The sequence below is a fragment of the Sinohyriopsis cumingii genome, chromosome 12, assembly GCF_028554795.1.
Source record: "Sinohyriopsis cumingii isolate HCF-2022 chromosome 12, ASM2855479v2, whole genome shotgun sequence".
Taxonomy (NCBI): Eukaryota; Metazoa; Mollusca; class Bivalvia; order Unionida; family Unionidae; genus Sinohyriopsis; species Sinohyriopsis cumingii.
Genome location: NC_142972.1, coordinates 24,748,203 through 24,762,752, shown reverse-complemented (window position 1 = coordinate 24,762,752; position 14,550 = coordinate 24,748,203). Strand labels below are relative to the sequence as shown.

Genomic DNA, 14,550 nt, shown 5'->3' with positions numbered 1-14,550 from the left:
ACTCATAGGTCAATTCATAGCTTGCATAATACATGTATATAATCCCATACTCCCTGTTCTGTGTATTGATTCTTTCATCAAATTATGATTGCTTGGTTAAAGCTGGCGCAGGCACACTTCATGCATGAGTTTATTCCCATAGGGCATTGGACTCCATTGTGTGATATTTATGGTCATAAAATAGTTGGATTATTACTGGTTTATGGTTATGTAAATGAAATCATTTAATTTTCACAGTTGATTATCACTTTATGGACAAAAATTCTTTTAACAATTCAAAAAAACTGACCAAATTTGACAGAAAGCATCAACAGCCTCCCAAGTTAAGAATAAACAATTTAATTTTCTTGATCAGAGGAAAGAGTAGAAAGAAAAAGAAGTATTTTAAACTAATATACCTCATATTTTTGTAAAAGGAAAAAAGTTCTGGCTCAAAAGAGAAAATTGAATTGTTGGTTCTTATAGAGGTATGGCTGTTGTTACCAAGAAAGTGAACTTGAAACAGCTTTTTCTTCAAAACTGTTGAGTGGAATTTTATTTTATTTGAGAGAATGCATCATGGCATATAGACCTTTCAAATTTATATAAATGATGACAATTAGTCATTAGATATGGCCAACATTACTGAAAATAGAACATCCTTTAAAAGATTTCACTGAAACATTTCGATAGGATTTCCTCAAATTTGAAGGAAAGTATCTTGGCATGAAAACATTTCACAATTGTTAAAAAGATGCTGATCTGCTATTAAATATTTTGCTGCATTTACTGAAAACTGGAAAAACCTTGAATTTATTTCTTCTCAAAAACCATTAATTAACAGAATTTGACTAAATTTGAAACAGAACTTGTCCTGGAATAGAGGGCTTTCAGTGTTTGTTGAGCTGATGCTTATTCACCACCATACCTTACATGGCCACTGTTACAAAAAAATAGAATAAAACCTTCAACTGACTTGTTCTCCAAAATGGTAGAATATAATTTGACTATAGTACTCGGAAAGCATCCTGGCATGAAGATATTTGAAATCTGTACAAATGCCATTCCATCAAATATGGCTGCTATTATTAAAAAGAGGTTTTGTTGGTGGTGGTGTTGCTGCTGCATTGCTGTGGTTGTAACTCCATATTTTGGCACATGATAGGCTATACATTATGGTCAGTATATCTGGTGGAGAAAGAACTCAGAAAAACACTGGGAAGAACCACTTACCCGAAGGAAGCTACTGGCAAGCTTTTTCACATGCCCATGTTGGTCTAGCCCAACTAGTACAAAATGAGTGCCATATTAATTCCATCTTCAAGCATTGTCACATTTGCCAAAACCTTTCCTCAGAAATGCTCTCTTTTGCACAAATACAAATAAAGATATGATGATTGTATACAATGACTTCATTTGATTTGAGAAGTCTTTTGTACAGAATTTCATAAGTCTTGGATTGAATTGCCAGTACATGTAGCTCTAGAACTTGATTCTAGGCTTGCCAGTACATGTAGCTTTAGAACTTGATTCAGGGCTAAAATAGATTATTGAAAGCAAACAATTTATTCAGTATTGGTATGGAAATTAACTGTATTCCAGATATGCCTTTATGGAAAAAATCCACCCACTGGCTGAAGGAAGGGTGAGCAAATGTGAAAATGTCTCACATAGGAGATCCTTTAGCAGATTTAATTTGTATAATTTCGACATAATCAAGGTTCTTTGATTCCATAAAAACTTTGTCTTGACATATGCCTCTGTGTCTGGGTTTAGATATTTTGGAAAGTGCTTGTATCAACCATTCTATCTTTGATTTGTATATTAAATTAGCTTGTGTTAATATATAACCTTCTCTTGAAACTTCTGTCCAGCACTGCTGTTGCTTAGAATTTATTTTCAAAATCTGTTGATGCTAAGCACACATTGAAGTTTAAATTCAAGATAAGCTTGATTGTTATATACAGCACTACATTTTTCCTATGGAAAAGTGTGTTAACGAGTACTTTCTTCTCGAAAAGTAATTAAATGTACTGGCAAAGTTGTACATAGCAATTATGGTTTCACTGTAATGACTTCAAAAGATACATGGTTCATTAAAAGTCCAGGTTGTAAGTTATGCTTGCAACACTTTAGATTTTAATTTGGTTGCAAAGTAGTTGATTTGTATGTTACAATTTCCCATTAGCTATAACAGTTTAGAACTACTAAAACAAAATTTATAGATGTAACGTCTTCATTTAGCCATGCTACAAGCAAATGTTTCTTTTGGCTTGGAACTGTTAATTTGAGGAAGGAATAGCTATATCTGGTACAGGATATTATTTGAAATATTGCCATTGTTTTCAGTCTCTGGTGTAGAATGATGTCAGGTGCAAGTTTAGTTGTATAACTGTCATGCACATTTTGAATTATATTTTGAGGTCCTCCGTCAGAAAGAAACTGTTTGGAAAGAATGTTTTCTTAACCAGAAACATAGGATCAATATTAGACTTGGACTTCTGATTGTGAGCATGGTATTAGCATCAGAGTATCCCCTACATTTGTCCTAGTACTTAATACTTTGAGATATATCCATTGGCTATAACATCAATGTAGAATTTTTCTTACATGTTTTATGTGATTTTTATCCAAGTTTTTTTAACTTCACATGGTTTGTAACTGTGTAAGGCTGGACAAAATTATTTTGTGCCTTCCCATCATGAGATGACTGCATGTATTTTATTGCTTTGGAGACATCTTATTTTTAAAAATACTTTTTCAGCCGGGAATTAGATATGTTGTTTACTGGGCCATCTAGTACCCAAAACAATTAATTTTTAAAACAATGATATCTATGCATAAAAAGTTAGTGGTCTGAACTATAGATTGTGGTGGTTTTTAGTGCTGTTTCAGTGATCAAAGTTAAAAAAGATGCATCAGGGGGCTGTTAAAAAAAATGCTCCATAACTTTCCCATTTAGTAAAGATTTCTTGACAGAAAACTTCACTGCCAGTTGGATTTCTTTTTGGGATGTCAGACCATGGATTTTTTGATAATCATCATTTTATAGTTAATCAGAATGAAATTTTTATTGCTTGTATGTTTTTCCAACTTATTTTATGGAAAATAATCTTTTTTTTCACAGTCATGTGATTATTCATCCTGTTTTATTGTGATTTTTTCTCTCACCATTTCATTGAAAACCTTCCTAATGGTATCTTTATGTTCCCTCTTTAGTAAAGAACTCATATAAAGAATTATAACAGTAAAACTAATACAACCGTTTCACCTTTGTTCTTTTTCTAGAATGAGAATGAGAATGACAGAGTGATTGACATCATCAATATCACAAAAGAAGGAGAACGAGTGGATCCATCCCATTTTGAACTGCTCAAAGTTCTGGGTCAGGGATCATTTGGAAAGGTAAGATGTCATCCATGACAGCATTACTGTTGTCATTATATCCACACTTTTTCAGGTATATCATAATTGGTCATCTCTATCTATATATGTGCTCATCCAGTGAGATTGAGGGACAGTGAGGCAAAGAAAAAATATGCAATTCCTATTTACTGCTTTTAAAATAGGATTTTTTATTATTAAAAAGCAGATAATACTGATTAGTATATATTGTAATGATTACTATATATTATAGTGATTAGTGTATATTAAAGTGATTAGTATATATATGATGATGAATAGAGATTATGATTATATATATATATATATATATATATATATATATATATATATATATATATATATATATATATATATATATATATATATATTAAGTGCTTTAAGTACTGGGCAAAATCAGCTCAGTTTGATGCACAAACCAATTTAAGAAATTTTAAATATTTTTTTTTATCCTGTTGGAAATATGCTAGGGTCTGTACTGAAAAACAAGGACAGTTGGCAATGGGAAATACATTTTTTGTTGGCCTGATCATATTTAGCATGAAGTCTCAAGGAGCGAGTAGAAGACAAATGTGTCAGACATTCTTAGGGGTGGGAATACCCTGAATACACCTCATTGGGGTGGTTGGAGATAGTCCAAGAGTTAAAAAGAATGCAAGTGCTTGTAGTAGTGGCTGCCACATATTGATGTTAGTATCACTCCTGTAATGGGTTTGAAATTTAGCTCTGAGTGGCATACAACAAAGATCATGGAATGGTTTTTCATCCATCGTTCACCTGTCTACCAGTACTTGTTATAGATATTCCTCCTAAACTACTTGAAGGATTGCTATGAAACTTTTCACACACATTCATCCTATGGTCTGGTTGCTCCTAAATCACACACATTCGTTATGGCTACCACAACAGCCATCTTTAAAATCTTGATATCAGGAGAACGCCTGAATGGATGGTCATATTAAACATGGTGTTTACACTAAAAGACTTTTTATGATGTCTAGTTGGTTCTCAGTGGAAATTGGGCCAGTTTGTTTGTCTTATGTAGCTGCTATGGCAGTGCTTCTTGAAACACCTGTCATTGCTACTTCTCCTGAATGGAAAGTTATATTCACCTGAGAGTTTTCGCTTTCTTATGATGTCTACCAGGTCCCGAAAAAAATGATGCCGATTTGATATTTGTATGGTTGCCATAGTGGCATCTTGTAGATCATATTTCTTCTCTTCCTGAATGGATGGTCGTGTCAGCATGGGGTTTTCACTGAAAGACTTCTTATTATGTCTGGTTGGTTCTAGATAAATGGTGCTGAACTGACATCAAGCATAACTTGTTTTGCTAGTCGTTTCTAACAGAAAGTCATATTGAAATGGGGTATTCATCAGAAGATGTCTCATGATGTCTGGTTGAACCTAAATTAAAATGGTGCTGATCTGATGTCACTGATGGTTGCAACAACTTATTGAAAATCTTGTCGCTACTCCTCCTGAATGGGGTTTTCAGCAGAATACTTCTTACAATATCTAGTTAGTTCTAAATGAAAATGGTGCCAATCTGATGTCTAATATGACTACCTTAGTGACAATCTTAAAAATATTTTTATGCCTACACTTCCTGAACATAAAGCCATATTACCATGTTGTTTTCACTAGAAGACTTCTTATGATGTCTAGTTGGTCCTGCATAAAAATACTGCCACACGCTCATCCAGTATGGCTGCAGCTGCTGCCATCTTGAGAATCTGCTCCTTCTGAATGGATTGTAGTATCGTTGTGTTTTTCTTTACTAAATGACGTATGATGTATGACTGATCCTAAATGAAAAAAGTGTCACTCAGACATCCAATAGTGACCATCATGAAATTCTTGTTTTCACTACATCACCCGAGTTAATGATCATATCAGCATGAAGGTTTCACTGAAAGGCCTTTTATGATGTCTGGTTGGTCTTAAATGAAAATGGCGTGAATACGATATCCAGTATGGCCACTATGGAAACTATCTTGAAATTTTTTTAATCATTATTCCTTCAAAATAGAAAGTCATATCAAAATGGGGTTTTCATCCGAAGTCTTCATATAATGTTTTGTTTGTCTGAAATTAAAGTTGTCTGATCTGAATTTGAATATGGCCATCATGGTGACCATCTTTAAAATCTTGCTATCACTGCTGCTCTAAAAGAAAAGTAGTTTTGATTTGGAATTTCATCAGAAGAGTTCTTTGGTGTCTAGTTGGTCCTAAATGAAAATGAATTTACCCTCTTAGAATTATCTTTACTCCTCCCAGATGGGTGGTTATATGAACATGGTGTTTCACCAATAGACGTCTTATATGGCCTAGTTGGTCCTAAATGAAAATGGTGCAAATCATGCATCCAGTATGGTTGCCACAACATCTGTTGTAAATCTTGTCACTATTCCCATTGAATTGATGGTCATGTTGACATGGAATTTTCACCAAAATATTTCTAATGATGTCTGACCAGCTGTAAATAAAAAAAGGTGCCAATCAGACATCCATTATGTCCACACAGCAGCTAATTTAAAAATCTTGTTATCATTGAAAAATATCAGAGGTGGTTTTAATCTCAGTAGTTATAAAGGAAGAAATCGTCTTATTTTGAATTTCTTTGAGTGATTTAATTATCTGATGTATCTTACATCACATAACTAAAAAGCTAGTCAGAATAGAGTTCTGATATGAAGTATCAGTATTATTTGTTGGAAAATATTGCAATTACATTAGCCTATCTTAAAAAGTCCAACGATTCTTGAAATGTTTGTGAATTTTGGGGTGTTTTTAAGAAAGAAACTTTCAAGAACTTGTGTACCCTAATTTCCATAATATCAATTGCAGGTTTTTCTGGTCAGAAAGATTACTGGAAAAGATGCAGGAACACTGTATGCCATGAAAGTCCTGAAGAAAGCTACATTAAAAGGTATCTATATGCAATATATAACTTGTCATTCTCAATCTTTCATATGATATGAATAGATTTTAACAAGAATAAATAACTTTGCACTTGGTTCCAGACTAGCGCCATCATGTTCTGGAGTAAGTAGTCATCCATGCTTAGACAGTGGTTTTCTTAGGCAATCTGATTAAAATTGACACTTACGTTTGAGGATGCAACATTAACATGTAGATGCCCTATATATTTTGTTCCATCTGTCTGTCCATCCATTTCATTTCTTGTAACCAACTGAATTCTCCAACACATGCACAGAATTGGATGACACTTGGTAGGTGAATTGCTTATTACATCTACATCTGCTTCTTGGTGGATTTGTCTTTTCAGGTCCGAATTTAACAGTTTTTGCACTTTTCCATCAATACTACATCTTCACTACATCAGATCCTTGTATAAAGCATAGATCTTGAACCACAGTTTCCATTTAGAAGGTGAGCTGCCTGTTAAATGTAGCTGTGCCATTTAAAGGTTTCATTGCTGAGGTCCCATGTTATCAGTTACATTTCACTTCATCCAGACTACTGGAAGGATTGCCAAACTTTCGGGACACATTCATCCCAAGGTCTAGTTGGTCCTAAAAAATGACAGTGATGCTGCTCGTACATACAGACATAAAATGTTTCTAGTGTAAACACCATGTTGATGCATTCATACATTCATACATCCAGTATGGCTACCTCAGCTGCCATTTTAAAAATCTTGTAACTACCACTCCTAAAGGGATGGTCATATTGACATGGGATTTTCACTAAAATACTTCTTATGATGTCTTGTTCGTTAAAAACGAAAACTGTTGATCTGCCTTCCAGTATGGCTGCAGTGTAGGTGGTCATTTTGAAAATATTATTATTGCTAATCCTTTAGAATGTATGGTTCCATCGATATGGTGTTTACACTAAAAACTTTTTGTCTATCTGGTCATAAAAATTGGTGGTGTTCTGACATCCAGTATAATCTGCATGGTGGCAGTCTTGAAAATGTTGTAATCACTGCTCTGTCTGAACAGATAAGATTGACATGTGGTTTGCAGTACAGTAGTCCCCCTCTTATAAGGCCACCCCTAATGCAGCAGGGAAGTGGCCTTATAATGAGGGTGGCCTTTCTTAGAGGGGGATGACATGCGAATAGTAAATACATATGAAGAAAGTCACAAGTACCTTTATTTCTAGAACATTTAATATTTTCATAAAAAAATCACATGCAAGTTGTGAAATAAATGTAAAACAAACTGTCATCATTTTCAAAAGAATGCTATGAATAACCATTGATATAGTTTTAAAACTGTCATTATAATTATGTTACAGATCACATCATCTGTCATTTTGTTGGTAACAGTCTAAAACACAAACCAGTCTCGTCACAATTAAAAATATCCTGACTGTCATATCCCCTGCATATATCGTTTAGTCTTTTGTTCCAATCTTCGACAACTTCATTATTAACATCAGCTGATTCTCCACTAAGGACAGAACACAAAATATTGTGTCGCACTTGAAATCTGTGCAACCATCCGTTACTTGCGGTAAAGTTGTCATATCCCAATTCAACTGACAAAATTGTTGCTTTTTCTTGTCATTCAAATCGGGTTACAAACGTCTCCTGGCTCAAACAATCTTCCTTTCTCTGTCCATTTCACCTTCCCACTTCTGCGGAATTGTTTCATTATCTTTCACGATATTGTTCATCTGAGTCTTTCCAACATCAGTTTTCTGCAAGGATCCTCGACCCCCCCCCCCCCTTTCCCTTTCAGTCAGGTGAATTAATTTCACTTTCTCTTCTAAACTGATAAGTTTTATTTTCCTTGAATGACATGTTGATCTTTTTGCAGTAAGTTATTCATGTTGCCAACTACAATACTGATAAAACAATTGTGTATGCATCTAAACAAATTGCCGTGTGTTTTTAATGGAAGTGATGTTGTCACGTGATTCGTTAGTCGCAGTCTGGTACCCCATTGTTTGTATACATTTCTTTACACTAAGTGAGAGAAGCCAATACGGCTTCGATATGTACCATTAACATCATGCAGATTTGACCCCGCGGCCGTTAGGATTCGTAATTTTAACAATTATTGTCAGTAGTAATAGCCACTAATTATCAAAGTGAACAAGCTCAACATCTTACTGAGGGAAGCCATAAAGGCTATCAAACCATTTTCCTGCTGACTTGGGTATTGTACATCGATACTGCCACTTCTCAGCTGTTACTACTGTTCAATAATTGTAATCTTAACAATTATCAGAGTGACTAAATCAGACATCTTATGATAACACAGCAGTAAGGCTAATTGGATTACATGTACTTACCCGTTTGCATGGATTAAAATTTTAGTCTTTCTCGGTTTTTATGGAATAAATTTGGCTTCTCGTGAGGCGTAAATGATAAAATATTAACCTTAGTGGTACATGTACTTTACTCAACACTTCTTTCAGTAACGAAAACCTGACATCGGGAAACAGAAATCGGATTACTTAACACACGTTATGAATAAAATACTGTTTCTGGATACATATTCAAATAAATTGTGTCCGCTTGTAAGGGGTAAATTTTATATTATTGCACTAATATGCTGGGCGCTGGGCACGTTAGCCGGGTGGCCTTTCGCGAGGGGTACTTTTGAACACAAACTCGTTGGTGCCAATGGATTCTGGCCGTAAGGAGCGGGTGGCCACTGGTCAGGGGGGTCGTTCAAGAGGGGGACCACTGTAAATGACTTCTTATGACATCTATTTAGTCCTAAATGATAATGGTGCCAATATGACATCCAGTAAACTGCCATTTTGAAAATCTTGTACCTGGTACTCCTCCTGAACGGAGGTTTTTTTCCATCAGGTTTCCACTAAAAGACTTTCCATGTCTAGCTGCTTGTAAATGAATATGGTGCTGACTTTAACTCCATTATGGCCACTAAAGTAGCCAAGTTATCTCAATTCCTTCTGTGTGGATTGTAATATTGACATTGGATTTTTACCATTTTGACCACTTTGGTATAAAGGCCATTCAATTTATTGAAGTGATGCCTATCTACTTTCCAGTATGGCCACCATTACTACAAATAGAAAAATTGGACCCTAATTCTTATTGAAATGACCCTGAAGTAATGTACTTTGTGCGTGTGGAATAATGGGGAAGAATATTAAAGTATTGTCGTTGCAGTGAGATTCCAATAATGGCTTGCCCAGGTTTGATCTGGATCCAGGTTTTCATATCAGATTCAGTAAACTTGATAATGAAACCAGACTAACTTTACAGGAGTACCTCAGATGCTTAAATCTGCCTGTATTTTCTTGTAAAATGCTGGCATGATTAAGCATTTGCTTTTACATAATAGTATTATCTGAAAATGTCATCCAACAAATGAAAACAAATTGAAGGCAAAAGGGAAAATCAGCCTCAATGACGTTCAGAGAGCACATTTGGAATATTCTAATTACTGGCCATGCTTAAAGAAAAGTGGGATAGGTGACTATTGCATTTACTAGATACTATGTTGTGTTGAATTGAGTATTGTTCATGTATGGAGAGATGATTGTTTTTTCTAGTGGCAGTTGATTAGCTATTTATACCTATTTTTAATTACAGTAATGTAATCTAGATACAACTATCATTTAAAATTAATTTCAGTCTATAGTTTCTGCTGTATTCTTTTGAAGTCCTACGGCCAAACTGTACTCTGTTATGACCAAGAATGGCACATAAAGCCAAAGTCCGAATGATAATAGTATATTTGTTTTCACCTTATTGTGTTTTAAACAGTTAAATTCAATTGTGTATTTTCTTAGCAGTTGAGGTAAATGCCTGAATCTGTTGTGTCACTGTTGAATCTTCCTATGAGCTGATTATTTCTTTATTTGTTTTTCTTTTACAGTACGGGATCGTCAAAGAACAAAAATGGAGAGGGACATTTTAGCAGATGTCAATCATCCATATATTGTCAAGTTACATTATGGTAAGTTTATCATCTGGATTCTGTATTTTCATTTATTTTCATGGTTTTGTTTTAGAAAAAGGACATTTTCATGGGTATTAAATTTTTCAATTTCCCTAGCCAAGTATGCATATTTGTACGTATTTAATTTTGTTGATTAAGCTCTTAAATTATCCAAAATAAAGAATGCAAAAGAACAACAAAGATATGGAGAAAAAATGGCCGTTGCTTCAATGATTAAAATAATGGGCACTGATTAAAATTATTCTTCTACCTGTATGAGCGCTGATTAAAATAATTCTTCCACCTGTATGAGCACAGATCTAAAACCTGTAAAGATGTTACTTGCATTTAGCATCAAATGGGGCTAATACAGCCAGTTAAGCAGTTGGTTATTAAAGAACATGTGTGATCTCTTTTTTAAAACACTGTCCATAAAGTTGCACCATCATTATCTTCTAATAACGATCGTGTTAACATTGTGGCTTAAGAGTTTTAACAGCTTTAAAGGTCTCCGTCAGTTTTGATAAAATCAGCATCAGACAATGAACCAAACATGACCAGCTGCCGTCACTCAGTGGAATTAGTAAGCAGTGTCAGCACTTAATGTGTTTGAGTCCATCAAAATGCAGAGATGCTGACTGTATTGAAAAATAATGGAATCATTCCTTTGTTGGAGCCTAACTTGTGTACAAACCAACTTCAACCACTAGACTTTACAGTAAATTAAAGACTACAAAGAAGAATAAGTCACATTTCCACAACTGGTTTGCTGAACAGGTCATGGAGGCCATCAAGGAATAAAAAGACATTGCTTGTGAAGATTAGTATCTGTATTTGTGGACATTTAAACCTCATCAGTCAAGCTGATTCATGCTAAAGGATAATCATGACTCGTGGGAAATGTGTGAAGGACCAGACCTAATTATCAGTGGCTTTTAGAAAGTTGGACTTGTTTAATTCAACAATTTCAGGACTATTTACGTGACACCATTTGTGTGTACCATAAGACTCAGTTGACATAATGTTGATTCAGTGGCGGTGTCCAAAAATTACTGTTGTGTGAGCTTCAGTACTTTACTGTAATTAGTGTATATAACATTGTGGTTCATTAGTAACTGTGCTTCAGGCAGTAGTATTTTATTGTCATATTGTTCATTGTAATTAAGTGTGATTGGATAAAATAAGATGACCTTTCACAAGGATTTAAATTTTTCAACAACAGTTTCACCAAATTGAAGAATTGATTGAATAAGTACTTAATCTAATTTTCATATACAAGTATCATTTATTCTTTCTTTCATGTTACAGACCTGCCAACTCTTATGATTTTGCCATAAGTCTTACAAAAATTACCCTTGAAATATAGACTTAGGGCATACTAGCAAAAACTACGGAAAAATGTTCATTGCCGAAAAATCTGGCAAATTGGTTCATATGTGTTTTTATGTGGATCCGGGTTTCATCTTAGATATAGTAAATTTAGTCAGGGAACCAGACTAACTTTACAGCAGCACCCCAGATACTTTAAACTGCACCTATTTGTTATTACGAAGCGTCTGCATGATCAGACTGTTGAAAGTAGAATTTTTAAAAATGGCGTCCAGAAAGCGATGTTTAAGACAAATGGGAAAGTAAGCTTCTAGAAAAGTGTTAATAATCAACACAGAGAAATAAAAAGGAGTATTCAGATTCTTGTGAACAAAAGTTGGATAGGACACAACTATGTTTATTGAATGTCAGATGTCAGTTTGAATACGTCTCATGGCAGGAGATTTGATTGTCGTCATTATGTGAAATGGAAAAGAATTTCCAAGAATTATGTAAAGTTGAGATATTGCAACAAGCCATTAAGCTGCATAGAGTTTGGAACTAGAGTTTTGCAACAGTACTAGTGGTAAATAAAGTCTATGCATGCTTTACAAACTTTTCAGTTGAACATAATGTTTATCGTTGCTGCATCAAACTTTTAATTACGTTTTCCAGCTTTACAATAGCAGTTATTGATATTTTGTTACACATTACTGAAAACTGATAAATCTTATTGGAAAAAAATCAACTGCCTTATTGATACGGACTCATCAGGGTTGGCAGGTCTGAAGTTATACCAGTGTTTAAAAACCTTATGGTTTTTCTCATTTCATATCGATTTAAAGCATCAAGTGGAAATTACAGCTACCACTGTATAGATAAGTGTGCATTGAAACAATATAAAATGCTTAAGGATTAAAATAAAACAATCACATGTTTCACATGTTAAAACTAATAGTTTATTGTTAGATTATAGAAATGACTCTCATCTGTCAAATAGCTTTGTTGATTTCTAAGAATGAAACTAAAGAAATGGTGTGGGGGACTTGCTTCTTTATCATATGATGAATTTTTCATTAGGTCTCTACATTCATGGTTTGGGAAACAATGAAATCCATGAAAAGTGGTACACTTTGAAAATGAGTGAAACCACAGTATTCATATTAGACCATCTTATTAAAAAAAATATTTCTGGTTTAAGCTCTATTTTTAACTCTACTGATGATTGACCAGGAGAGCTTATGGGATGATTTTGTTGTCTATTGTCCATTGTCTGACATACGTCTTTCCATTAGTTTGTTATTGCTACTCTTCTGAAGCTACTTGTAGGATTACCATGAAACTTGACACGCATTTATCCAATGGTATCCTAAAATAAAAACGTTGTTGCTCAGACATCCAATATGGCTCACACAGCACCCATCTTGAAAATCTTACTATTGCTGCTCCTTCTGAATGCAAAGTCTTATTGAATGATGGTTTTCACCGGAAGACTTCTTATGATGTTTAGTTGGTTTTATTATGGTTGCCATAGTGGCCTTGTTTAAAGTCTTTTTATCCCCACCCCTGAATTTAAAAAAATGACATTGCAATGGGAGTTCCCACCAGAAGACATGTTATCTTGCCATTTGTCCTCAATGAAATTCGTGCTGCTCCGACATCCAGTAAGGGTGACACAGTGGCCATATTGAAAATGTTATCATTGCTCCTGAATGAATGTCATTATAAATGTCCTTAGCTAGATTCTAAAGATTTATTATTTATGTTTTTTAATTTGTGTGAAAGTCTGTAGACCAAAAATTAAAGCATCCTATAAACTTTACATTTAAAGATTTTGGTTGACTTCGATTATGTGCAAGAGGATATGCATAATAATTATGCCATTATATTTGGAGATATTTTTTTGTAGTAAAATAGGTAGAATTGACTTGATATATAGTTTGAGAGATAGTGTACGTAGGTGGTGTTCTTACAATAATAGACAAGTTGTACAAGTCAGGTGAGTGATATAATGCCCACTTTGGGCCACTTGTTTTATCTCTTTTATATTGTATTTTAATATCCTGCCATTAATTTGGAAGGGAAATGTATTCCCCTTCTCCATCTGTCTGTGTGTCCATTCATCTGGTTAAATCTTGTGTTGCGGTCACTGGCAGGTCATTCATGTTTATGCAGGATTTCTCCAGGGTTTTAACATGGGGTGGTAGTTTCCCCCATTTGTATTTTCTCAAGAGGGATTTTCAGTGTTATTCTGGTCAGAGGCACTTTCCTAAACCACTGGGAAGATTGCAGTCAACATAGCCCCGAGTGGCTGTGTGGTTTAAAGCACTCACCATTATGGATCACTGCCATCTCACCTCTTTCTGTGTGGGTTTGAGTCTCATGTTCGGTCAATGTGGCTATGTGAGAAAGCTTGCCGGTAGCTTCTTATGGGTCAGTGGTTCTTTCCAGGTTTTCCATGGTTCTTCCTTGATCATTAAAACTGTCTGCCATATATATCCTATCTTGTGCTGAAAAATGGTGTTAAACCTTACAACAACAACAGCAGCAGGCAACATATATTTTTCCCAGGTTCTTGTTGATCCTAAATGAGCATGGTTCCCCACTGACATCCAGTATGGCTGTCACAGCAGATATGTGGAAAATCTTGCTTTCATTATTATAAACAGTTGGGCTTTTCACTGAAAGACTTCTTACACTATCTATCAGGTCATTGATGAAAAATGTGCCAATCTGACATCAATATGTCTGTCATGGTAGTAATTTTAAGAATCTTGTTATTATTGGTCATTCTGAACGATGGTCACAATGACATGGGGTTTTCACCAAAAGACTTCTTATGATGCCTAATTGGGTCCAAAAATATGGTAATATTTCAGCATCTGGTATGGTCACCATGGCATCCATCTTGGAAATCTCATTGCTACGCCTCTTCACTGGATCGTTATATTATCTTTGGATTTTC

General features: G+C 34.7%; 1 protein-coding gene across 2 annotated transcripts in view; it reads left to right on the top strand.

The window, feature by feature from the left end:
- Positions 1-14,550, top strand: part of LOC149786114 (ribosomal protein S6 kinase 2 alpha-like) — a 136,781-nt gene that overhangs the window by 40,180 nt on the left and 82,051 nt on the right. For both annotated transcript variants that reach the window (XM_089976439.1, XM_089976437.1), the window contains exons 3-5: positions 3,268-3,384; positions 6,232-6,313; positions 10,215-10,295. In XM_089976439.1, coding sequence (XP_089832565.1) covers positions 3,268-3,384; positions 6,232-6,313; positions 10,215-10,295 — 280 coding nt within the window. The remainder of the gene's footprint in view (positions 1-3,267; positions 3,385-6,231; positions 6,314-10,214; positions 10,296-14,550) is intronic.